This window comes from Perissodus microlepis, chromosome 7, assembly GCF_051167445.1.
Source record: "Perissodus microlepis isolate ML-2025 ecotype Zambia chromosome 7, ASM5116744v1, whole genome shotgun sequence".
NCBI classification, from domain to species: domain Eukaryota; kingdom Metazoa; phylum Chordata; class Actinopteri; order Cichliformes; family Cichlidae; genus Perissodus; species Perissodus microlepis.
This window is the reverse complement of record NC_140467.1, coordinates 64,113,529-64,139,420: the sequence shown is the minus strand read 5'-3', so window position 1 is coordinate 64,139,420 and position 25,892 is coordinate 64,113,529. Positions and strand designations below refer to the sequence as shown.

General features: G+C 46.1%; 3 protein-coding genes across 5 annotated transcripts; 2 read left to right on the top strand and 1 right to left on the bottom strand.

Moving 5' to 3' along the window:
• The first annotated feature begins 195 nt into the window (after window positions 1-195).
• On the top strand, window positions 196-14,081 carry fcsk (fucose kinase). Its single transcript, XM_084936646.1, has 23 exons — window positions 196-600; window positions 4,121-4,272; window positions 4,538-4,588; window positions 4,656-4,781; window positions 4,898-4,970; window positions 5,128-5,225; window positions 5,309-5,389; window positions 5,640-5,759; window positions 6,621-6,792; window positions 6,867-6,973; window positions 8,626-8,727; window positions 8,892-9,065; window positions 9,163-9,236; window positions 10,012-10,367; window positions 10,507-10,741; window positions 10,822-10,988; window positions 11,064-11,291; window positions 11,367-11,510; window positions 11,581-11,700; window positions 11,771-11,958; window positions 12,756-12,855; window positions 12,954-13,177; window positions 13,827-14,081. Exons 1-23 carry the CDS (start codon window positions 519-521, stop codon window positions 13,899-13,901), a joined length of 3,249 nt encoding a protein of 1,082 aa, XP_084792772.1. The 5' UTR covers window positions 196-518; the 3' UTR covers window positions 13,902-14,081.
• Window positions 14,082-14,090: 9 nt separating this feature from the next.
• pclaf (PCNA clamp associated factor) lies at window positions 14,091-16,666 on the bottom strand. Its single transcript, XM_084936648.1, has 4 exons — window positions 16,517-16,666; window positions 15,563-15,643; window positions 15,305-15,485; window positions 14,091-14,303 (listed from the first exon to the last, which is right to left on the bottom strand). Exons 1-4 carry the CDS (start codon window positions 16,560-16,562, stop codon window positions 14,264-14,266), a joined length of 348 nt encoding a protein of 115 aa, XP_084792774.1. The 5' UTR covers window positions 16,563-16,666; the 3' UTR covers window positions 14,091-14,263.
• A 3,167-nt stretch (window positions 16,667-19,833) lies between these two features.
• Window positions 19,834-25,785, top strand: nedd1 (NEDD1 gamma-tubulin ring complex targeting factor). Of its 3 annotated transcripts, none has more exons than XM_084936636.1 (16): window positions 19,834-19,933; window positions 20,687-20,830; window positions 21,197-21,291; window positions 21,591-21,707; window positions 21,778-21,918; window positions 22,277-22,506; window positions 22,864-23,065; window positions 23,169-23,292; window positions 23,458-23,571; window positions 23,883-23,933; window positions 24,014-24,103; window positions 24,194-24,360; window positions 24,436-24,634; window positions 24,809-24,950; window positions 25,085-25,151; window positions 25,233-25,782. In XM_084936636.1, exons 2-16 carry the CDS (start codon window positions 20,695-20,697, stop codon window positions 25,335-25,337), a joined length of 1,980 nt encoding a protein of 659 aa, XP_084792762.1. In that variant the 5' UTR covers window positions 19,834-19,933; window positions 20,687-20,694; the 3' UTR covers window positions 25,338-25,782. The 3 variants fall into 3 exon arrangements, with proteins under 3 accessions (XP_084792762.1, XP_084792763.1, XP_084792764.1); XM_084936637.1 differs by having other exon boundaries at window positions 23,461-23,571; window positions 25,233-25,777; XM_084936638.1 differs by lacking the exon at window positions 23,883-23,933 and having other exon boundaries at window positions 25,233-25,785.
• Window positions 25,786-25,892: the final 107 nt, after the last annotated feature.

Genomic DNA, 25,892 nt, shown 5'->3' with positions numbered 1-25,892 from the left:
AAAACGGGTGCTCGGTTTTTACTCCGGGGTGTCCCGCGGTTTAAAGTGTTTTATTTACTCCAAGTTTTACTTTTTTTTTTTTTTTCTTTGAAATATTATACACTAGTGGGGTTTTTGGTTTTTTCTTTCAACTTCTATTGCCTGTATCATTAAAAGTAACCGCCGCACCGGGAGGTTCCAGTGCTGAAACCAAGCACTACAGGTTGCTGCCTACGGAAGCCCGGGCGGTCAAACAGCGCAGAATTGCAGATGGCGGTCGCAGAGAGGAAACGGGTGTTTTAGTGCGACCAACTCCTCAAACGGGTTGGACCGGATACTCTCGCAGGGCTGACCTGTGCCTGTACCATAAAAGCCGCTTCAGACGTTTCAGCCTGAAGGTTTCAGCCTCAGGTGATCCTTCACGGACACCTGTTTAACCGGAACAGGTCTGGCTAGCCCCGCCCCTCCGGCGGCAGTGAGCCGTGCAGTAGCTGCTGTGATAGCCTGGGTTAGCCCGGGTTAGCTGTGACCGTGTGAGGATGTCGGAGAGCTGCGGGTTCCGGTGGACCGTGGTGGTGCTGACGTGCCAGCATAAAGACAGCGTTTACGCGTTCCAGAGAGGTGAGGCGCATGCGCGCAGTACATGCTCTTTGAGCTTGAGTTACACTGAGGGGGCGCTGGTGGACACTGATGACGCCAGTTTATTAGGACTAACTTTAGAGATGTTGCACAAATGGAAGAAAGCAGTCTTACATATTTGTTTAATATGTGCGTTGAAGGACATGTCCTGGTCAAAAATGACTCCAAGGTTCCTCACAGTGTTACTGGAGGCCAAGGTAATGCCATCCAGAGTATGAATCTGCTTAGATACCATATTACTAAGATTTTCAGGGCCGAGTACAATAACCTCAGTTTGATCTGAATTAAGAAGCAGAAAGTTAGCGGCCATCCAGGTCTTTATGTCTTTAAGACATTCCTGCAGTTTAACTCATTGGTGTGTGTTATCTGGCTTCATGGACAGATAGAGCTGGGTGTCATCTGCATAGCAGTGAAAATGTTTGCTATGTCTTCTAATGATGCTGCCTAAGGGAAGCATGTATAATGTAAACAGAATTGGTCCTAGCACTGAACCCTGTGGAACTCCATAATTAACCTCAGTGTGTGAAGAGGACTCTCCATTTACATGCACAAACTGGAGTCTATTAGATAGATATGATACAAACCACTGCAGTGCAGTACCTGTAACACCTACAGCATGTTCTAATCGCTCTAATAGGATATTATGGTCGACAGTATCGAACGCTGCACTGAGGTCTAGCAGGACAAGCACAGAGATGAGTCCACTGTCAGAGGCCATAAGAAGATCATTTGTAACCTTCACTAAAGCTGTTTCTGTGCTGTGATGAGCTCTGAAACCTGACTGAAACTCTTCAAATAAACCATTCCTCTGCAGATGATCTGTTAGCTGTTTGACAACTACTCTTTCAAGGATGTTTGATATGAAAGGAAGGTTGGAGATTGGCCTATAATTAGCTAAGACTGCTGGGTCTAGAGATGCTTTTTGAGTAAAGGTTTAACTACAGCCAGCTTGAAGGCCTGTGGTACATAGCCGATTATTAGAGACAGGTTGATCATATTTAAGATCGAAGCATTAATTAATGGCAGGACTTCTTTGAGCAGTTTTGTAGGAATGGGGTCTAAAAGACACGTTGATGGTTTGGAGGAAGTAATTATTGAAGTTAACTCAGAAAGATCAATTGGAGAAAAAGAGTCTAACTTAACATCAATGGTACTAAGAGTAGCTGTAGATAATATTACATCTGTGGGATGATTACTGGTAATTTTTTCTCTAATGGTTAAAATGTTATTTGTGAAGAAGTTCATGAAGTCATTACTAGTTAACGTTAAAGGGATGGTTGGCTCAACAGAGCTCTGACTGTTTGTCAGCCTGGCTACAGAGCTGAAGAGAAACCTGGGGTTGTTCTTATTTTCTTCAATCAGTGATGAATAGTAAGATGTTCTGGCTTTGCGGAGGGCTTTCTTATAAAGCAGCAAACTATTTCTCCAGGCTAAATGATGATCCTCTAAATTTGTGACACGCCATTTCCTCTCCAGCTTACGAGTCATCTGCTTTAGGGTACGTGTTTGAGAATTATACCACGGAGTCAGGTACTTCTGATTAGAGACCTTAGTTTTCACAGGAGCTACAGTATCCAGAGTCGTACGTAGTGAGGAGGTGAAATTATTAACAAGATAATCGACCTCTGTTGGGGTAGCGTTCAGATAGCTGCTCTGCTCTGTGTTGGTACAGGGCATTGAAGATGATAACAGTGGGTGGATTATATTCTTAAACTTAGTTACAGCGCTTTCAGAAAGACATCTACTTTGATAAAATCTACTCTCCACCGCTGTGTAATCAATTATTGTAAATGTAAATGTTATCAGGAAATGATCAGACAGGAGAGGGTTTTCAGGAAACACTGTTAAATGTTCAGTTTCTATGCCATATGTTAAAACAAGATCTAGAGTGTGATTAAAGTGGTGGGTGGGTTCTTTTACATTTTGAGAGAAGCCAATTGAGTCTAATAACAGACTAAATGCCATGTTGAGGCTGTCATTTTTAGCATCTACATGGATGTTAAAATCACCCACAATAATTATTTTATTTGAGCTCAGAACTAAATTAGATATAAAGTCTGAGAAATCAGACAGAAACTCTGTGTAAGGCCCAGGTGGACGATAGATGATAACAAGTAAGACTGGTTTCTGAGTTTCACAGCTGGGGTGGACAATGTTAAGCATCAGGCTTTCAAATGAATTAAAAGTCTGTCTTGGTCTTTCATTAATTAATAGGCTGGTGTGAAAAATTGCTGCCACACCTCCCCCTCGGCCTGTGCTTCGAGGTTTCTGGTAGTTAGAATGACTCGGGGGTGTTGATTCATTTAAACTAACATAATCATCCTGCTGCAACCAGGTTTCTGTAAGGCAGAGTAAATCAATTTGTTGGTCAATTATTAAGTCATGTACTAACAGAGACTTGGAGGAGAGAGACCTAATATTTAATAATCCACATTTCACTGTTTTACTCTTTGGTTCAGATGTGGATACTGTATTGTTCTTTCTTTGTGATTGTTTATGTTTAAGTTGTTTGTTGCTGGTTTTTAGTTTGTTTTTTGTCTTTTTGGAAGCTGACACAGTCTCTATGGAGATGGGTTTTTGGGGGGGTAGCAGGAGGAGAGAAGCTGCAGAGAGGCGTGTAAGACTGCAACTCTGCTTCCTGGTCCCAACTCTGGATAGTCATATTTTGGGGGGTTTAATAAATTTGTCCATATTTCTAGAAATGAGAGCTGCTCCATCCAAAGTGGGATGGATGCCGTCTCTCCTAACAAGACCAGGTTTCCTCCAGAAGGTTTGCCAATTATCTATGAAGCCCACATCGTTTCTGGGACACCACTCAGACAGCCAGCAATTTAAGGAGAACATGCGGCTAAACATGTCACTCCTGGTCTGATTGGGGAGGGGACCAGAGAAAACTACAGAGTCCGACATTGTTTTAGCAAAGTTACACACCGATTCGATATTGATTTTAGTGACCTCTGATTGGCGTAACCGGGTGTCATTACTGCCGACGTGAATTATGATTTTACTGAATTTACGTTTACCCTTAGCCAGCAGTTTTAAATTTCCTTCAATCAGAATCAAAATCAGAAATACTTTATCAATCCCGAAGGAAATGTCGCCTACTCTGGCCCTGTCAGCGCTGGTGGACACTGATAGTGCCAGTTTACTAGGAACAGACAGTGACTTTGTCGAGGTTGTGTCGCTGATGATTTATTGCCATACATAAAATGTTATTTTTTGCCTGTTGCCAAATATCCTAAAATTAGCTTGGTCATAGTTCAATGATAGTGTATTGATCTCAGTCAGCTGATCTAAACCTTTCCAACAGCAGCGTCCGAGCTGTGTTGGATAAATCTGAGCTGCAGTAGAGCCACTGAGGTGCAGCTGTTTGCTCTAAAATCATGCGACACCCACTCAGTTTATAGACTCCTTCCAAAGAGGTTTGTTTTGGAAATGTTCCTGCTTGCAGTGAGAGTTTGGCTTTGTTATGATCTCACTTCTACTTTTGTGTGTCCATCAGAGCTGGAGCTGAGGCAGCAGCGGGGTGTCCTCTCTGCAGGTGCGTTGGTTTTGACCGTCAGGGACCGCCAGGAGCCGCTGGGCAGCGGCGGGGCAACGCTGAACGCTCTGCTGGTGGCCGCGGAGCACCTGAGCAGCAGAGCCGGGCACACAGTGAGTCCTCAGCCGCTCTCCTTCACCTGATCCTTAGTGACCACAACCCTGCAAACACCAGACAACCCAAAGATGTGCCCGTTGTTTTGAACTAGAAAGCACATGATCTCCTCTGATCATTTCTCTCTGCGTGATTCTCAGTTTAGAATAATCCTCCTTGGTCTTAGCTGTGTCTCAGTCTGAAACGTGCTGCTTTAGCTCCTCCCACTGCAACAGGAGACAAACTGTCACATGTCCTTTATGCGATCACCTGTTTTTCTCTCAGGTGGTGACTGCCGACGTCCTGGATGACGCTTACATCCTCATCCTCCACACGGTGAGTCAGACAGCAGCGCCTCTCTGATGTTTTTGTGCCGCGGCTGATTTTTCCGATCGGTCCTCAGGGTCGGGACTTTCCCTGGAGCTCCTGCAGCCGAGCGTTCTGCTGGCTTCCCGAAGAGAAGCCGGATCAGAAGGTCCAGGCTCCAGTCTGCTGTCTGGATCTGCTGCTGGACCGCCTCAGCAACCAGGTGAGCTTCCACACCGTCCCCAGAAAGACCCTTTAAACGTGGGATGCTGCAGGGTTGTGTGTCGGGGCCACTTCAGTTTGCCTTGAATCGCTGAACACTGTTGTGTTTTCGTTCAGATCTGTCCCGGTTCTCCTCCCGGTGTTTGGGTCTGCAGCACCGACATGATCCTCGCCGTCCCTCCTGACTTTGGTAAGTGTGCCACACACAGTTCTCTCAGTGCACACATACAGTACTACTGCATGCTGGTAGAGCACAGTGAGAGGGTCGAAGCCCCGGTGATCCTGGAAACGTCATGAATTTAATCGAACCATCCCCCTCCTCCTCGTCACGCTTTCGTGTTGGTCAGGTTTGTCCTGGGACGGATTCTCAGGTGTTCGGGTTTTGGCGTTACCTGGTGACATCACCTATGCAGCCAATCATGGGGTCTACCTGTCCGACTCACAGGTGCTCACTTAGTTCATTCACACCTTTTTTCCACGTGCTCTCCTCTTTTCTCTTTTTAATATTTAAATGTTGTTTTCCGTCAGGGACGAGTCAGAGACATCATCTATCGAGGAACCAAAGAGCAGATCCAGCGCGCTGCAATGCCTGATGGGAAAGTGCCACTGGTGCGTCTTCTAGCTCAAATCAAACACACCTTTTAATTCTCCAGGAGAAGCCATTTAGGCTCAAACTGAAAGACATCACAAAGTCACTGACAGATTCTCCACGGCCGAATACTTTAAGACTGATCATTTTACTCTTTTAATCATTTTAATATAATTGTGATTTTTTTTTTTAATGTCATTTTGAGCCTTTGTGTTTAATAATCACTCTGCAGATGTTGGTTTATGCTCATGGTGAGGTGTGTGTCTGCAGGTGTCGGGTCCGGTCTTCTTCAGCAGGTCCGTGTCTGAGAAGTTACTGCAGACTCACGTCACGCCGCCTCTGGACGGCTGCACTTACCTGGGGCTGGACTCTGGAGCTCCGCCCCTCCAGGTACGTGTATTTGTCATCCAGGGAAGTTGGTCTGGAAGAGAACTAAGACTTGGAGATGTCATGATGAAGGATCAGAATTTCAAGTGGAAAAAAAAGATAAATACGAGAAAGTTGCTGAAGTTGTGTAATGGAAAGAAAAAAATGTTTTTTGGATTAAAATAAATTAAATATATGAAATTAAACCCCAAATATATGATACATGAAACTATGAAAGTCCAAAACCCAAGCATTGATGTGATCTTCAAAAAATAGATCAAAATATTATATATGATATTATATTTGTGTAAAAATGAAGTGAAATGATTTGTAATTAAAAATTAAAAGTCACAATTACGAGTTCCAATAAAAATTATGATAAAGTAAAAAAAAATCCTTTCACTAAATCGAGAAATATGAGTTTTAACAAAACATCTAAAGTTTGAGTTACGATGCTGATTTTATAAAGTGTGTGACTGTGAGTCCCGCCCACAGGACTAACATGACCTCTGACCTGTACTCGTTTACCCGAGATCAAAATCCCGGTTTGAAACATCGACACTGAGCGGCGTGAATCACCGTGGAGACGATGTTGGTCTTTTTGTAACGACTTTTGTTTGTCGGGTGAGTCGCAGTCATCGTCATGGCTACTAGACATCTAACCGTAGAAAGTTCAGATCCATCACGCGTGACGATGGGGCCCTCACACGACGAGACGTGCTGCGTTCAAGGCGTTACAGAGTTACCTGCTCCGACAGATGGCCGGCTGTATTTAACGTCCTGTCGTCCATATTTAAAAGCAGCGGCACGAGCTGGAGCGATAAAGATTCCCGAGTTGTTTCCTGGTGGATGCTGATGTGACTCCTCGCTGTGGTTCCTCCTCAGGTGTCTCTCTTCCTGGACGTGTTAAAGTGTCTCTGCTCGGATCTGACTCGGGATCAGTTTGTGAGCGAGGAGCGAGCCGGCTGCAGTTCAGCGGTCGGGCTGCAGGGGGCGGTGGTGAGGAGCGGCAGGGCAGAGCTGTGGAGGATCCTGAGAGGAGCTCCGCTGAGTCTGGGTCAGTTTCTCCGCCTCCTCCGTTCGCTCTTTCTTTATGCCGCCATTGCCTGCTGACATGTCCTCGTTTCACAGTGTACGTCCCCGGCGGTCGCTACGACTACCTGACTCTGTCTGGGAAGGCGCATGTCGACCGACTGAGCCGCGATTGGACGGGGAGAAACACGCTCTCGCATATCCAGGTGATTGTTCCTGCCTCCATCCTTTATGTACAGTTTATGAATAATTGTATAATTGGTGCTTGTTTTTGTGGTCATGTGAGAAACTAAGCGCTTCCCCGACTCCAGCTTCCCTATGTTGTCAAAATGAAATAAATGCATCAGAAAATGACAAGTGAATTCATTCAAACTGGAAATACATGTTAAACACATTAAAATATTTTTATATGTTAATTGCTTAAATGTGTCGTTAATTAATTAAACTACATTACGAAGTTTTGTAAAAACATGTAGTTATTTTACAGTTTGATGAATTATGTCACGGTCTCTGTCCTGCTGTGTGTCCCAAGCGTCTTTTCTTTTAATGTTTTTATTTAAAGGGACAGTACATATGCACCTGTGACTTCATTTGAAATGCATTCTGGGATACCCGGTGTCCAGGATATTTGTCGTGTCCAAATTCATGGGCTGCTTCCTCCTGAGGCCGCATTTGTAGACCGATTACGTCACAGCGACGCGCCGAAGGCTGTCCAAATTCGTAGACTCCTCCGAATGCAGCCGACAAATGCGTCCTCCTTTTCCCCGAATTTGAAGGATGGGTCGGGTGTGTCCTTCGTGGCCTACCATATCCCAGAATTCATAGCGCGGCCCAGCCAAACTCCAGTTTCCAACAATGGCGGCCGCTACTAAGTTTTAAAATTACTCATACTAATCTTTCTGGGTCACAAAATAAACTTTTAACATATTTTCAGGCGAGAAAGTAGCTGTGTAAACATCAAATATCTGCTCGGTTTATCAAGATATCGCATATTTGCAAAAGTTCTTCCACGTGTTCGGAGACGTCTGCTACCCACCAGCTCGATAGCGAGCCGGGAGCTCGAGGGTCACTGATGCGGCACAACTCCCGGCACATCATTTTCAGATCACCGCGGACTTTCGCTGCTCGGGTTAAACGTAATATATAAGTCACTTAGACAACCCAGAAATGTTATTGTTGGGCTTTTTTCAGTGTTTTGTTTGTTCGTGAGTAAATCGGTTTGGCTGAGATTATAGTGATTAGATTAGATAAAATAAAACTTTATTAATCCCCCGGGTGGGTTCCTCCTTGGTTTTTACACAGCTGACTAAACGTCAAACAGAAAACTGATTAAACAGAAGTATGAGACAGTCGAGAGTTTACGCCAGTGTCCTGTTATATCTTAGATAGCAAGGAGCAGACGGCTCGAGACAGCGGTGACGCTAATCTGAAGGGTAGACCGTCCAATTTCACGGCCGTTTACTTCCGGCCTACCCGACCTTCTGAGGACCCGGCCCACGTAGACCGCAAAGGCCGGGTCCTCAGGAGGATGCAGCCCATGAATTTGGACACGACCATTATCTAGGATCTCTCTGAACTGCAAAATAATAAGTTTTCAAAATAAAACGACTTCATATTTTGAATTGTTTATTCTCTCGACCCTCCATACGTGATGTGGGATGATTTCTGACTGAAGGACGACAGCTTATTTCCACAGATTTGATCATCAGCGGAAAATTCGCGGAGGGTTCATTTAGTGAGACAAATGTCACGCAAGCTCAGCGATGACTGCAGTTCATGTTGTGGCCACCAGAGGTCAGGCCTCCATTGTTGATTGATCAACAAGCTTTTAACTCTGCTCCACTTCCTGTTTCATCAGAACGAGGACGCGTTGAGCAAAGGAGGTCGGGTGATCAATAGCGTTTTGGAGGGAGCCGTTTCCGTGGCTGCAGGAGCAGTGGTGCAACACTGCCACCTACAGGTGGGGAGGAGTTTCAGACCCAGACTGTATTCTGACTGCACTCTCCTGAGAGCTGAGTCTAGTATTTCCACACTGCATGTTTCTCCAGACATGTTAGATCAGAAGCAGGAAGTCAGTGTTTTTATGGAGACAACGTGTCAACATTTCCACCGTCTGACCGTCAGGGTCCTCTGGACGTCCCAACAGGCTGTCTGCTGTCGGGTCTCGAGCTGTCGACCTCACCAAGTGTCCGGCTCCTGCCTCTCAGCAGTGACATCATCATCCAGGGACATCGGATTGAGCTGGGGGAGCTGCAGCTGTACGTCTACACGGTGATGGGAGCGCACGACGACCTGGAGGTAAAACACAGGAGATCTTTATATTCTCCTGCGCCGCCTCCTCCTCAGGGCGTATGTGGCGTTCCAGTGTTATCTGATGTCTCCTCCTCTTCCTCAGATCTCCTCTGACGACAGCAACGCTTCCTTCCTCAACCAGACGTGGAACAACTTCTACAGCAGGACGGGAATACAGTAAGACTCAGCACCTCTCACCCACAGCCGGTCCCTTAAACGGCTGCCCCCCCCGAGCCGTTCTTTATCTTAAAATGTGGGGCGATCGTGGCTCAAGAGTTGGGAATTCGTCTTTTAATCGGAAGGTTGCCGGTTCGAACCCCGGCTTGGACAGTCTCGGTCGTTGTGTCCTTGGGCAAGACACTTCCCCCGCTGCCTACTGGTGGCGCCAGTGTCCGGCAGCCTCGCCTCTGTCAGTTACAATGTAGCTGCCATCACCATCATTTACATTTTATGTAAATGAAACTGAATTTAAGTGAAATAAAGTTCTCCTGAATATGAAGAACTTCACAATAAAAGCCTCATTAAAAAATTCATAATTTATGCTTGTTCAACACTGGAAATTAATTGGAAATACATACAGGAAATGCTGAGATTTATAAAAAAAAATAAAATAAAAGAATTAAAAAATACAAAAATATGATTGATTAGTCTAATCAAGAAAGAACTACAACTGTGGAGGTAAAAGAATTCCCACCTGACCAGATGTGCTTCATCTTTCCCTCCTCCTCCTCCCAACACTCACGTCGTGTCCTCGGCTGCACAGCTTCAGGTTTTAGTTCAGAAACAGTTACACTTCATCTGTTTGATGTAGTTTGAGCTGAGACATGCGCATCTTCTGGATGGAAAGCTTTTGTTTTTATGTCAGTATGTTAGTCATATTAATGACATCGTTGACCTCCTGACCTCCACAAATGTCACATGCGTGTGGTTGTGTCTCTGTGCGTGTCCTCAGGTCGGAGGAGCTGTGGGTTCGAGGAGAACGGCGCTCCCTCCTGGAGGCTCGCCTCTTCCCAGTCCTCCACCCCAGAGGAGGTGCTGTGGGTCTAGAGGGAGGCGTGGCCTGGCTGCTGGGGGGGGGCGGCTGCCTGGGAGGGTGGAGGGAGGCGTGGAGGCTTTCTTTGAAGGAGGTGCTGTTGCTCACCCACCAGGAGACGGAGCTAAAGCGAAGGGAGGAGCTGCTGTTCCTGGTGGGAAGGCGGCGTGTGGCCGACGCCCTGAGGGGGCGCTCGGACGTCTGCCTGCTGCCTTGCTTCAGGGCCGCTGTGCTGGGAGGCCAGCAGGGGGCGCTGCTGGAAGCTCTGGACAGCAGTGAGTGTCCGCTCCTCTATGATGGGACCATAGAAACAGGCAGTTTTGGCTCCTCCTTCTGTGTATCAAATACGTTTTCTGATTGGCCAGTTTCAGGAAACTTGCTGAGGTTCCTTTGGTCATTCTAGTTTGTTTTCAGTCGCTGCAGGGAGCAATGAGCAGGGGGTGGAGCTCGGAGCAGATCTGGGCGTGGCTGCCCGCTGTCTCTCCTGCATCGCGGACGTGTTGGTGTGCATGGCCGGCGGGCAGGGAGGTCTGAGGAGCGGGCCAGCGGCTAATGAAGCCTGGAGCTCCGCCTACGCCATGTTGGAGGAGGGTGACCTGAGGGGCGGAGTCCACGCACTCACCGTGCAGCGGCAGCACTGGCTCAGCAGGTGGGCGCTGCACTGTTTGTGTCACATGGTCTGGCTGATATAACGATGGTAAACGCATTGGGTGTTGCTGCCTCCCACAGGCCTGATCTGCTGGTGCGGGCGGCGCGGCACTACGAAGGCGCCGGACAGGTGCTGTTACGGAAGGCTGTGATGTCATCTCAGAGATTCATCTCCATTGGACAGGGCAAAGTCCAGCCCCTTGGACAGTGGCAGGAAGTGGAGTGTCCAGCTAGGCTGGATTTAGCAGGTTATTGGATAAAGGTTCATGGTGCATTCAGGGGCAGTTGGTCCTTTAGACGCTGACCCTGTATCTGTGTTTCAGGCGGCTGGAGTGACACTCCACCAATCGCATTCGAGCACGGGGGCTCCGTCACAAACGTTGCGGTGAAGGTCGACGGGAAGCGTCCTATTGGTGCTAGAGCACGTCGCATCTCCGAGCCCCGCCTCCTGCTGGTCAGCTACACTGGAGGGCGGAGCAGTGGGATTTCCACGGAGACGGCGTGCGACAGCCTGGATGACCTGAAGGATTACAGTCAGCCTCACGCTCCCGGTACATCGTTTACCGGCTAAACTGGGACAACAGGAAGGAAGTGGGAAGCTGACTGTGTGTGTCTGTGTGTTACAGGAGCGCTGCTGAAGGCGGTGTGTGTCTGTAGTGGGCTGGTGTCCCTGACCTCCCAGCATCCTCTGGGGCATCAGCTGATGGAGCGGTGGGGAGGAGGGGTGGAGCTCCACAGCTGGTCGGAGCTGCCGACAGGATCGGGATTGGGTGAGAAACAGGAAACAGAGCTTGTAGGTGATGGAGGAGTTCAGCACTTTGATTGGTCCTCTTTCTGCAGGTACCAGCAGCATCCTGGCGGGGGCGCTGTTGGCCGCGGTGTACAGGTGTACCAGGCGAACCTACGACACGGACTCCCTGATCCACGCCGTTTTGTACCTGGAGCAGATTCTTACCACAGGTTTGTCACGCCCTTCATCACTAAACACCTTCTCCTGCTCCTTCTCATCTTCCTCCTCCTCCTCCTGCAGGTGGAGGCTGGCAGGATCAGGTGGGCGGTCTGGTAGGCGGAGTAAAGGTGGGTCGATCCAGAGCATCCCTCCCCCTGCAGGTGCAGGTGGAGCGTCTCAGTCTTCCTGAGGAGTTCTCGCTTGCTCTGGAGCAGCACCTCCTGCTGGTCTACACCGGGAAGACCCGGCTGGCCCGAAATCTGCTGCAGGTGGGTACTTTCAGGATCAACCAATGAGACGCTCTCTGTGTACGAGCACGCTCCTTAATTCTGCTGCTTAAAAAACACTGGCAGCACCACGACGTGCAGCTCCTCAGGAGTTTTAAAGACAGGTTAGGAGCACTCCTCACCCACTGACGGGGGAGAGAGGGGGAAGGAGCCTGCTTCCTGAAGTCCAGCCGTAGGATGGTTAAGCTCACATCTGTCCTCCACCCTCCTGTAATCATCCTGCTGCATGTACCTGGAGGCTGGAAATCACCTGTGCTGCTCAGACTGCGGTCCACCTGTCGGGTTGTCTAGCTGCACGTCTTTGTTCCCAGGACTGATCAGACATCACAATAATGACGATGATGATGATGATGATGGTGGTGGCATCCTCCACACTGATACAGGGCTGGCAGACAAACTGCAGCAGCTTCAGATGGCGGGTTGAGGTTTCCTGTCTCCAGAATCTATGAAGGCGGAGCCATCAGGGGCAGCAGCTTTGCCTGGCCGGAGTCTGCACATCTCTCTCCTGAGGGGGATGGAGGTGCAGGCGAGGGTGGAGGTGGATCTGTTGGAGTGGGCTCTCCTTTCTTTCCTGTCTGCTCCACTCTCAGCTCCTCTTTCATGTTAAAAAGTTAAAAACAAAAGTCGATTCATGAAGTAAAAGAGGAGAAAAGTGAAACTCGTCAAGGTAAAAACAAGCAGAGCGAATGTGACAAGACTCCGAGTAACAGAGAGCCTTCAGGGTTAGGATAAAGCTGCTGAGATGAAGATGGTGATGATGATGTGTGTCCTGCATGCAGGATGTGGTCCGCAGCTGGTACAGCCGCCTGCCGTCGATGGTGCAGAACGCCCAGCAGCTGGTGTGTAATTCAGAGGAGTGTGCTCGGGCTTGCGTGGATGGTGAGCCGCTTCAGTGGGACATTTCCTACATTTCCCAGAATGCAGTGTGCCCAACGTCAGTGGGTTTCAGAAAGGCTAAATGACCACTTCCTCTACAGGTTCTCTGTCCAGGCTGGGGGAGTGTCTGGACCGCTCATGGCAGCAGAAGAAGCTGATGGCCCCGGGCTGCGAGCCAGCGTCAGTGCGCGCTATGATGGAGGCCCTGAGGCCGCTGGTCCTGGGCCAGAGTCTGGCCGGGGCCGGAGGCGGCGGCTTCCTTTACTTGCTGACTCGAGAGCCCCGACAGCGGGAGGCGGTGCTGCAGGTCCTCAACAACATGCCGGTAAGAATTGGTCAGGGTCAGAGGTCAAATTTATTCTATTCTATGAATAGAACAAACATAAATACAAGACCTGAGTCAGTGCTACGCTGTACAGTCATGTAATACCACTTTGAACCACACGGCGGAGCAGCGAGTCCAACATGTCTCCGTTTGATGTCGCTCAGCTTTAATAAACCCACACATTCACAGGTTCTCTTTACAGGAGACGGGACGGTTTGTTCAGCAAAGCTTTTACAAAAGCAGTTGACCTTTGACCTTTAGTCAGGAAAGATGACTTCACAACCCACTGGGGCCTCAAATAAACCCTGTCATTAGTTTTAAAGCTTAATTCAGGTTTAAAATCTTGAGTTCAAAACATGTCAGAGCTGCTCCTGTAAAACAAAGTTTATAATGAGCTCAGTGTGGACTGATCTAGACAGTTTATTTTCTACTCTTGACTCTGGATGATGTCACAGAGGCGTCTAATCAGAAAGAGAAAGCTTAAAAAAAAAAAAAAGCCTAAGGTGGGAGGAGCTAAATTGTCTTGTTTTCTAAGGGCCGTGTGATACAGGAGGATTATTCCAAACTGTGAATCATGCTAAGCTGCTTTGGCGGAACAGAGTAATTCCTGACCATCTGTCCTGTTTTGATGGTTTCTGGTGTGTTTCAGGGTCTGGGAGACTTCAGCGTCCACTCTGTGGAGCTGGACATGGACGGACTCACAGTCCTTGCACCGTTAACCTGAGAACGCTGATCGTTCCTCGGCTTCAATCGCGAACAGTGATGAAGAGGAGACAAAGAAGAGCTGTGTTTAAAGTTTGTGTTCTGGTTTTGTAGGAATCTGATTTTTATTAATCAAACTGATTAATCAGGAGCATTGATCTGTATCTTGACAGAATAAATAAAAGCTCAGTTTTGGACTGTTCGAGTCAGTGTCCTCATCCAAAGACGGCCATGTTGTTTTCAGTCAAGTTTTATTAGTAAAAAAGACAAAATCCAGATGATCTCAAACAGACATTCTGTAGGTAAAAAAACATTGAACTATACAACGTGAATTGAGCAGAATTTATATACAGATGTACATCAGCAGTCGGACCGATCCAGGCTTCAGTCGTCGTACTCATCCTCAGCGGGCAGCGGCCGGGCTCTGCGGACAAAAACCAAACTGATCAACATCAGCGTCAAACTTCCCACAGGGCGCTGGAACATAAACGCCACGTCCTGAATAAATAAAATCTGTCATTCAGTCGAGCGGCGTCAGCAGCGAGTTTGAGGCCTCTCCTCAGATTTTAGCATCATCCATGCAGCAATCAGTTACTCGCCCATGTTTGAACCAAACAGTCTCAGCTGTCTCACTTTTGATCAATTTAAAACTATTTAATATGAGTTTTTAACTTTTAATGACTTTCAAGACCTACAAGGAGCTGCAGATCAGTCCAGACAGGCGAGTCTGAAGCTATAAAAGCAACGATTTGAGGAAAAGAAATAATCCGATTATTGTCAGCTGCTGTATTTGAGGTGTTTTTGGGACAAAAATCAGCTGAGAAGCATGGCTACAGGTGTTCCTAATAAACTGGACATTGAGTTTCCTGGTACCACTTGATGCCGTTTGCTTTAATTCAATGAACATGAGGGAATATAATTTTTAAAACAAACCTGCAGAGTTAAAATACTTTCATTTTTCAAAATAAAAGCACTCCATCTCTGCGTTTTTACATTTGATAGCTGCAGACTCTGCTGAAGGTTTCCGGTGAACCCTCAGAAACCGGCCTCTGAACAGAGAGGTTCCTGATCCATAAGTGATCATATAAAGCTTCATGCCAATCCAAACTCTGGATCACGCTCTTTGGGTATGGGAAAGCATCAGCTCCCGTTGACACTGGCCTCCGTTTCATACAGCATTCATTCAAATGTTTCCCCCGTCATCTCACCCAGCTGGTGTTTTAGCGGATCAAACTAGCCTGGCCCACGTATCACAGCAGCAGGTACAGCTCCACACTGAAATAATCTGAGGTGAAACTAACGGCTCACCACACAGCAGCAAACCTCGGCTGAGCTTCATCTCTCATTTTGTGTGTGTTTTAAAAGGAGTTTGGGAGGTGGGACGCAAGTTCCCTGAAGAGGTTTAAAATAAAGCACAACACATACTTCCTGCTGGCTTTTGACATCCCGCTGCCTCCGGCCTCTTCATCATCCTCCACCTCCTGGGGCCGCCTGTTCTCCTTCTCTATCTTCCTGGGGGGACCGCCAAAAAAGTCCCCGATGCCCTTCTGCCAGGTCGGGGTGGGACGAGGACACACAGGGTTCCCACCGGCGTATTTGGTCTTTGCTGCAAGTTACAACAATCACAGCAGCCTCAGTACGTGAAGTGTGTGTGTGTGTGTGTGTGGTGAAACTAGGACTGACCAGGTGTGGAGGACTGGCTGCTGGAGGCGGCGTTGGATGAACTGGCACCCAGAGACTTCCGGGGGGCAGAAGCTGCAACAGCTGCAAATGAAATACATGAAACCAGCTGATTATGAAGGATCCAGTAAGAAACCAGTAGAAGTTCACCGAGGACCAAAGCTGAGCCAAATGAACGTAAAGAGAGTAAAGTCTCATTTGCAGAATGTTAAATAAAAGTTCAAAGAAAGCTTGTTAAAAACCTAAAATAGCTGCAGAGTGAATGAGAGCAGTTCACTGCTATTTAAACTGGGTCTTTAAGGAAGCAGAGCAGGTCTAAATTTTAATTCTTATCCGTTGGGTGTTGGAAGAAATGTAAGCCAAATTCACCAGAACTTAATAAACATGCATCCATTATGGACGGTAACACGCGTGGCATCTATGGTAAAGAGAGACGCGTTAATTATTTAATATGCGAATGGACTTTTGTGAGGCGTGCGCACAAAGACGCACCGCGGCGCTCAAAACTGGCGCCAGTTTGCAGTAAACGTCGTACAAACTTTGGGAAAGGGTCATTAAAGATGACACCTCGTGAGATGAATGAGAACATTAAGGTAGAACGTTTGACTCAGATGATAAAACGACAATTAAATGTTTTAATTTAAATATCTTCGCCTCTCCCGGAGAACCCGAGAGGGCAGCAGACCAGCCTCCGTGTTGGCGGGAGGCTGATTTTAGGAAGCCGTGCGGTGGATTTACACACAAACTTCAGCTGACAGTTAAATTTCAATTATTTTAGTGTAAAAAATAAATATAATACGTTAACTACTCTTCTTCGAGACTACATTTGTATGATTTTACCAGCTTTGGCTCAGCGCCGCCTGCCAGCCAGACTACCTTACAAAACAGACGTGTTCTTCTACAAACAAGCTTTAAAGACCTAAATTCTGATTGAATGCCTTTAACTTGTTGCCGTACCTTTTCTGTATGATCCGGGCACACTATCGGCTTTTGTCCTCACCATGTTGGCAGCGGGTTTTACAGTAAGCCGACACTCCTGCCTGAAATCCGCGGACCGCAGTGAACCGAGCACCGTCCCGCCTCGGTTTAAAACCAACAGGCGGATGGGGCGGGAGACTTCTTCTTCTCTTGCTTCTATAGTGGTAGACTCCACGAATAGCTGGAACACAAGTTTGCCCCTCATAGGTGAATGTGTGTAACTGCAGCTCCCACCATTTTATTCTTCCACTGTATGGATGATTGTTTAAGCCACTGGCAGAAAAATAACGAAACAAAACATTTTCTTGGTAATCAGAAGTTTGAGTTATCAGGCTATTATCACAAAACTTCAAACTATGTATCTTCAAATTGCAACTTACTAACTCAAACTTCTGAGGAACTAGCGTTAACAACTTGACATTTTGAATGAAGTGAAAACTTTGAGATTTTTCGAACCTGAAATTTTATGAATGGCAATTTTTTTTAGTGGCGGAAACTTTGACATGAACATTGTTAAGACGAGTAGTAAATACTAAAATAAAAAATACTGTCGAAATTTCTGAAATACACTATAGTATGTTTAGTTTTTGTTCTGCTGTATTTATTTATTTTTCACTTCAATTAGTTGTTTTTTGGTCATGTTGTATTTTTTATATAAATGAATGTTTTTTATAGGTTGTGTTTACACAATAAATTACAATGATTTTAGTAAATAAATTACAATGAAATACGTTAAAGATTTCATGATAGTAATACAATTATGGGGTATAATACTGCCGAAACGTCTTGAATACACTATTGTTTTTTCTTTGCTGAATTTGAAATATTTTGCATATGAAGCCAGTTTACCAAATTACATTTGTTGTTTGTTTTACTTGAATAATTTATTTTAGTATATAATTTTTTACTAATATTTTATTTTCATTTTTACTGTATTCCTTTCAAATTTTTCTGTTTTTTCTGCTTTTTTAAAAATTCAATTTAAAATTTCTATATATCTTTTTAAAAAAAATTCAAGCTCCTTTTTGTGTATTTATTTATTTTTTTTACATTTTCTATGGTTTGATCATATTGAATTTTTTTTGAGCGATTTTTTTATTGGCCTTTTTTAAACAATAAATTATACAATATATACAATAAAAATACAATAAACTACAAGGGTATCAGTAATTAAGATAATTCCAAAACATTTAAGAATTTCATAATAATACTATAATTATGCGGTAGAAACTTATATTTACTAGTGATGTGTTGTTCGCGAACGAAACGGCTCTTAGAGCCGGCTCTTTGAAGTGAACGACGTGAGCCGTGGTTTTTTTTTTCATTATCTCACCCTCTCTCTCTTATGGAAGCCCGTTTCCGCCACTAAAAAAAAAAAAAAAGGATCCATAACTCAAAATTTCGAGTTATTTTCTCGAAATTCCGAGTTATTTTCTCAAAATTCCGAGTTATTTTCTCGAAATTCCGAGTTACTTTCTCGAAATTTCGACATGTTAACTCGAAATTTCGATTTATTAACTCAAAATTTTGAGAAAAGTAACTCGAAATTTCGAGTTAGCGCTGCCAATCAGTAATCTACGTGAATGACGTCATTTCCTCGTTACCCGGAAGCTGAAGCCCTCAGCTACAAATGCTACAGCTAAGCTACCGGTATTACATCCAGTCGTGAATGCACAGATTGCTGAGTGTTTTCAGCCTGGCTTCACAAATGATGAAATCCCTGTGTTATTAGCTGAATCACATGGTGTTACTATCAGCAAACGTACTCGCGAAAGCGCCAGTTTGTTGGGATCCGTTTTTGAGTGCGCGTTCCTCTGCGCCATATGCTTCCGGGTAACAAGAAAGCGACCTCATTCACGTATATTTTTGATTGGCAGAGCTAACTCGAAATTTTGAGAAAAGTAACTCGAAATTTTGAGTTATATTTCTCGAAATTTCGAGTTAGTTTTCTCGAAATTTCGAGTTAATAAGTCGAAATTTCGAGAAAATAACTCGAAATTTCGAGTTATGGATACTAGCTGTTTTGTTTTTATTTAGTGGCGGAAACGGGCTTCCATACTCTCTCTTTCGCACTTTTTTCCTGCTTCACTCCGCACGCGAGCCTTGTGCTTGCGCTGGGCAGAGGGGGGAGGGGCGGTAGTTACACTCGCAGTAGCACAGGAACAGAGCGGGAGGGAGAGAGAGAGAAAGAGAGCCAGGAACAACAACGTCACATTAGAAAAGGTATAGTAATCATCCACAACTATTTTCAGAAAGTTTATTCATGCAGGTCCATATGACAGAGAATGTGCATGTTCTTTTTGTTTTCATATTTTAATTTATATTTAATTGTGCTGTGGTTTGTAGTGTTTTGTGTTGTTTCCCTTTAAATTTGTTTAAAAGGAAAAAGCTGAAAATTTAAATAGTTAAAAGTTTAAAATGTAAATAGTTGGTTTTTGTATTATATGATTTATTTATCACATTTTATGTGGAGTGAATAAATAAAAGTATATTTACGGTGGCCCCTACAGACAAAGCACTTACAAACTCCAAAGCACATTTCTAGCGTTAACTGAACTTCCAAAACAGAGCAGATCACTTAAATTACACAATTGAAAGCATATGTGTATTGTTTGTGTATTTATACACAAGCACTCATATATATTCAAATAATTTTTTTTTTAAAAAAGTTCATTTACCTGTTACTACCACACACCAAATCAGGTCGTTGGTACTTGCTGGCTTGTGTAGCCACTAGGTAACAAAAGCTCAACACTGCCACTAGCATCCTGGAGCACTTGTGTTGTGTTTTGTACGTGTTTTGGAGTTTGTACGTGCTTCGGTGTTTGTACGTGCTATGGGGTTTTTACGTGTTTTGGAGTTTTTACGTTTATATATATTTATATATAAACATATATAAACATATATAAATAAAACAACATTTTTTACATTAGTAATTCCTTTTGTGCATAATTTCATATTGTTGTTAATAATAATTTAATTAAAGCAACAAAACAACCTGAAGAGCCGGTTAGGAGCCGAAAGAGTCGGGTCGTTTTAGTGAGTCGAGCCGGAAGAGTCGGTTCTCTAAAAAGAGCCGGAAATCCCATCACTAATATTTACTAAACTTGTTTTTGTTTTATTTTTCTTCATAAAGCCACTTTTTTATATGCCTATTTTCTTCATATAAAATATAACAAAAATTTATTTTTTATTTTATTCTGTGTTTTTCTTTAATTGTTGGTTTGATATTGTATATTTAGTACATTTCGATTAGACTTTAACACAAACACAGGAAGTACGATCCCGTTTCCACCGTTTGTCCCTCCTGGTGTTCCGTAGTGGCGGTTCATTGGCTGCGGGCGCCTCCAAAACAAACTCAGTTTCGACTTTTCGGTGATTAAAAACTCTTTCTGGGTAAGTATAGTTAATCTTACAGACTCTGAGGGTCAGGCGAAAACATTCCCGGCAGTTTCCGCTCGCCTCGCGACTATTTGTTAACTTTAAAGCCGTCAAGCTGTTAGTCGGTTAGCATGAGCTACCTGTAGCTGCAGGTTCAAGTTAACGGAACAAAGTCGATAAAATTTCTGTTTGAGGGACCAAAAACAGCCTGCGAGCCGTTAAAAGTCCTCACAGGCGTCAGACTCAGCTTTACGTGTCCGTCTGCCTGCAGTTAACTGTGTAGAAAAACTACAACAGAGACCAAAAAACTACGAACATCCGATAGAAGGTTTCACAGAAATACTTCAGCACTGTGTACTTTTACTGCCTGATACTTGGAGTTACTGCACCAGCTTTTCAACACATTCCTATAAGACTTTTTAAAACCAGGTTTCAGAGCGCTGAACAGTAAAGGAAATAAACACAATCGAAAATAAATTAAATAGAATCTAGTTTTGAATTCAGTGGGAAAAGTAGACATGCACATTTTTTGGCTTTGTCGGTTTCTAAAAGCCAAAAAGTAAAAAGTAAATCCGATCCATCTTCCTGTGTTTATATCGCTGTTTTTTCCTTTCCCTTCTATAGTCATGTAGATCTGATCATTGTTTAATGGAAAACTTTACAATTATGTTGTTTGTGCAAGTTTGACAAAAGCAATGATGAGCTGTAAAACTAACAGTGACGGCCTGCGAGGATACAACTCTCTGTGCATGTGTTTATTTTCTCCAGCTGTTACCATGGAGGAGGTGACACGGCTGGTGTCCACCGGAGACTGCGTGAAGATCTGGGATGCGGTTTCCATGGCGCCAGTGGAGCAGTTTAACCCACACAGCACAAGCCACCCTGTCGCTCAGGCCTGCTGGAGCTCCAACAGTATCCTGCTGTCACTAAGTCACCACAGCCTGGATATGAAAGATGGAAATCTGCTGTCTTTGTCATGTCCAGCAGGGGGCGACTCCTCTGTCTGATTGTATACACACCTTTGGTCACCCTGAGCTCAGTAAGCACTTCCTGATGAGTTTATGATCTCAGTTGGCGGTTTAATTTCAAGGGGCAGCCAATCACAATACAAATGTCTTAAAGGGGGAGGAGCTAAAGCAGCTTCTTTCAGACAGGTCATGAACAGTATGAGACAAAGAAAGCTTATTTTAAACTGTGAATCATGCAGAGCTGCCCTGTCAGAGTGAGCAGCATAAATCACCTTTAGATCTGTGAATCAGCCTTGACCAGTTCTCTCAGACCAGTACCTGGTCAGCGCCAGCAGCAGTGGGGACAAGCTGGTCGTTTCCAGCCTCAAGTCGACTCCTGTGCCGGTGGTGGAGCTGGCCGACGGGGTGAGTCTCAGCTCTTTAAAGACTGCAGAGGGGTAAAAGAAGAATAAAGCCTGAGACGTTATTGTTTGTCTCTGGGTCCAAATTCTCCTTCAGTTCCCAAAACACTGAGCTTTAGAAATATGATACCAGCTGTTCTCCCAGGTGTTTTAGTGAAGTTTAGGTTTCAGGGAAAAGAGGGAAACTAAAGATTTTAGTTATGCTGTGTAGTTTTAGAAAGCCGAGTCAGTCTGGTAAGTGTCTCACTGAGAGCTCTTCGGCCTCTGTGAAGTGTAACGGTGCTGGTTTGTACCTGTGTTCAGAAAAAGCAGACCCGGGTGTGTCTGAGCTCCTCGTCTCAGTTTCTGGTCAGCGGAGGTCTCGATCACTGCGTGCACATCTGGGACCTGAAGACCAAGAGACTGCACCGCTCCCTCAAGGTAGGACCTCACGCCACCTCCGGGTTCCTTTACCTCTGAGCGGGATAAACATGGCCTCCTTTTCTCTCAGGACCATAAGGAGGAGGTGACTTGCGTGTCCTTTAATGCCAACGACAGCTACGTCGCCTCCGGCTCCACCAGCGGCGACCTAGTCCTCCATAGTCTGACCACCAACCTGTCCAGCAGGCCGTTCGGCCACGGCAGCAACCAGGTCAGACCTCCACTTTCATATCGTTTTTTTTTTTTAAAGATTTTCTTTGAAGCTGTTCATGTGCAGCCGCTCAGGTGAGCTGTGAGTTGGTGATATGACTGTAGTGAAGGAGGACAAAGAGGGAGCAGCCAAAAGGTGGAGGCGTGCTTTCAGTTTATTTACCTCACCTCATCACGTTATATAAAGTCTTTAATAAAAGAAGAACTCTGCAGGCTCAGAGTTAACCAGAGAGTGGAGGAGGGGCTCAGTTTTTATGCTTCACTCTGTTCAGAGTAAGAGTCTGTGTATGTAAAGACTGTAACTAAAAGACAGCAGAGGAATGTTTGGTATTACTGCTTGATAATCTGTTGATCTCCAGCCCATCCACGACCTGAGGTTGTCCACGGTGAAGCGCTCCCTGCTGGGCAGCGTGTCTGACAGCGGAACGGTGGTGCTGTGGGACTCCAACACCCAGAAGGAGCTGCACGTGTTCGACGGCGCCCACAAGGCCCCAGGCTCCGGCCTGGCCTTCTCGCCCACCAGCGACCTGCTGGTCGTCAGCGTCGGCCTGGACAAGAAGATCGTCTGCTACGACACCGCCAGCAAGATGTGAGTCCGATCGCTCTGTCCTGGACGTCCCGGGACCTGCTCGGTCACAAGGCTGTTACGCCCTCTGTGGAGCTCCTGTTCCATAGAGGGCGCTCTCGAGCTCATTGAGAATGAGCCGGGCTCTGAGGAGGTGTAGTCTTTCACCTGTCTTCCTTTCAGGAGACTGCAGAAGACTTCTAGACTTTAAAATGAGTCTCATCGTGTTTTATCCTATGTTAATATAAAACTTTCTGTCCAGCAGTCCAGAACCAAAGCACAGCATCAATAAGAAAGCAGCATGAGCTGAAGCCCACTCTTTATCTGTGGATAAAATCTGTTCCACTTTGTGTTTAACGGCGTGTTCGTCTGCATCTCCAGCGTCCTGAGGTCCATCCGCGTGGACAGTCCTCTGACAGCTGTGGACTTCACTCTGGACGGTACTGGGCTGGTGGTCGGGTCCACTCACGGGAAGATCTACCAGTACGACCTGAGAAACTCCAGCGCCCCCACCAGGATCACAGTGGCCCATAAAACCTCAGTGACCTGCCTGCGCTTCCAGAGCAACGCCAGCAAACACAAGGTACTATCCTCGGGACTCTCAGATGGAAGATGGGAATAATATCAATTTTTCCTTCAGAGTGTATAAACCTGCAGGGTTCTTTTCTCTCTCTTTCTTGTCTCAGTCCAGTAAAATTGGCTCCTCAAAAACTTCCAGCTCTAAGAGATCCTCCACCAAGCTCCCCAGCAGCCAACCAGATCCCACCGCCAGCACAGGCCCTGCCCCCAACAGACAGGTGACAAACACAGGTGGGTTTCACGCCGTAGGTCACTGTGGACGCGTGTGTGGGCGCGTTTTGTTTTTCCCACACAGATAAATAAGGCAACTGTGAGCTTGAAGCTCCTGTGGCAGTGTGGCCAATCACGGTTGTCCTGTCTGATGATGATAAAGCCGTAATTACAGCACGTGTTCAGCAGGAGGCGCTGCTGTGGACGGGATGTGTCGGGAAGCTGAAGGCCAGCAGGGGGCGGAGCAGTTCAGTAGCGTGGGACGAAACAGTCTGGACATCTTCTCTCCTGCTCGCGAAGGTCAGAGGCAGCCTGTGATTGGCTGAAATCCGATGCTGCATTCACTAACGTTGCCTTGTTTTTGTAAATCGCAGCGTTCTCTGTTATCAAAGGAGCTTTCAAAGAAAAGCGTCTGGACTTCTTTAAGTTGCTTGAAGACGTTTCTCAGATGAAAGGTGAAACGTCTTCAAGCAACTCAAAGAAGTCCAGACGCTTTTCTTTGAAAGCTCCTTTGACTGCGATGACCTGGATGGCTGAGAACCTTCACAGCCATTCTCTGTTATCACCTCTAACTGAATCCATTTCAGTCGTGACTCTCCTTCTTCTTCCAGACCCGCTTACCCACGGGACCACCGCGAACACCCCATTTGGACGAGGACAGGGTACGAGAGGAGGTCACCAGATGCATTTGAAGCGACGCTGCCGTCGGACTAATCCTGACGCTGTGTTTCTTTTTCCTTAGTTACCACTTTGGAGGTGATGTCTAGAGATGGGGAGGGTCAGCAGCTAACAGGCCGGGCCAGCCTGGACATCTTCTCTCCAGTCAGAGAAGGTCAGAGTTCAAGTTCAACGCCCATTTAAAATGCCTAAAGGTCCAGGTGAGGTCACCTGGAGGTTAAAGAATGTCTGCACTGTGCTTCAGACTCTCACGCAGGTCCCAGCTCTCACAGGAAGACGCCACTGGGAACGCCGCTCGCAGCCTCGGCGGGGAGGAGCTACAGCCCGCTGTCCGTCTTCCAGACCCCTCCGGCTATCAAAGAGGAGGAGCCAAACACCGCTGTAGCTGGAGAACTGTGTGACTCCAGAAAGGTGATGACCTTTAACCTTTAACCTCTACACCTGTGACAACGCAGGTCCACCTAACTGAACTTTGATCTGTCTCAGTCTGACAAAGTCAGCTGTTCCAGTCTGGAGACACAGAGTCAGTCCACGCCCCCTATGTCACAGTCAGCCAATCACAGTCAGCTGGCCCCGCCCTTCTTCACGCCAGAGCCCAGCCTCCGGAGAGCCAATGGCATTCAGGCTCACCTGAGCTACGACTCACCTGTCCACGGAGCTCCACCCACCACCTCTGCAGCAGCAGGTAGAGTCGGGCAGCAGCAGTTCTGAGGCCGAGGGTTCAATTCCCACTAAGGTCCGATATCACCGTGGTTAGTTCACTGTTTGTGGGACTCTGTAGGAATAGGCTTGTGAATTGGACGCTGAGTTCAGGGTCAGCTGCTTGTGTGGGAGATTCCAATGTTTCCTCTGCCTTCAGGTCCGGCTCTGTCGGCTGCCGTTTCCTCGTCTCTCTCTCAGAACATCGCCGACGTGGTTGGACAGGCCGGAGCTGCTCCCCTCACCTCCCTGCAGATCCACTTCATCCAGAACATGATCCACGAAACTCTGGAGGAGTTCAGGTCAGTCTGACCTCTGACCTCTCTTCAGAGAAAAATCAGCTAGCCTTTTTGTGGGGACTATTTTCAGAGGCGGATTGATTTGGTGTTTTTGAGTTTTTATGGCAGCGGGACATGAACAAGCTTCTCCTCCTCAGGAACGCCTGTCACAAAGACATCATCAACCTCCAGGTGGAGATGATCCGACAGTTTTACATCCAGTTGGTACGACAGATTCGTCCAAGCTTTCCTCTGATGGTCAGATGTGACTTTCTGGTTTTTTATGATTCTGTGTTTGTGTTTCAGACTGAGATCCACAGTCTGATAGAGAAATACTCCGTCAACGAGTCTCTGGTGGAGGAGATCGAGAGGCTGAGGGAGGAGAACCGCCGGCTCAGGGCCAACTACTGACCGTCTGGAGCCTCGTTCTGGCTGCCTCCTCCCATCCTGAAGATGGTCCAACATGAACTTGTGTGTGTGTGTGTGTGTGTGTGTCGGGATGAGGGTGAACACTTATGTACCCTGTTTTGTTGTAATTTAATGAATTTTGATGTCAAAGCCTGGAAGAGTTTGAAAGGCGGTCGGTTCACATGTGCCTGCATCATGTTTTAGTAAGAAACTTTTGTCTGAAGAAGAATAAAAAGAAAAAGTTTACAGCCAATAAAAAATTACGTGTGTTTTCATGTACACAGAAATCAACCCGAATCTTTCTAAAACCTTTGGTGTGTTTATCACAGTTTTAATGATCAGTAAGTAACACGGTGTGAGGTAGTACTTACGGTATTATGTAGTATTTATGGTATTATGTAGTATTTACGGTGATATGTAGTATTTACGGTGATATGCGGTCGTAGTTTCTAGTGAAATGTGTGTTTGTTCTTTGGCTTTTCGCGGGCCGGCGGTTTGAGCGTGTCGGGGTGGGGTTACTCTCTCTGCGCGCTCACACTCTTTGGTTGTTTACCTGCT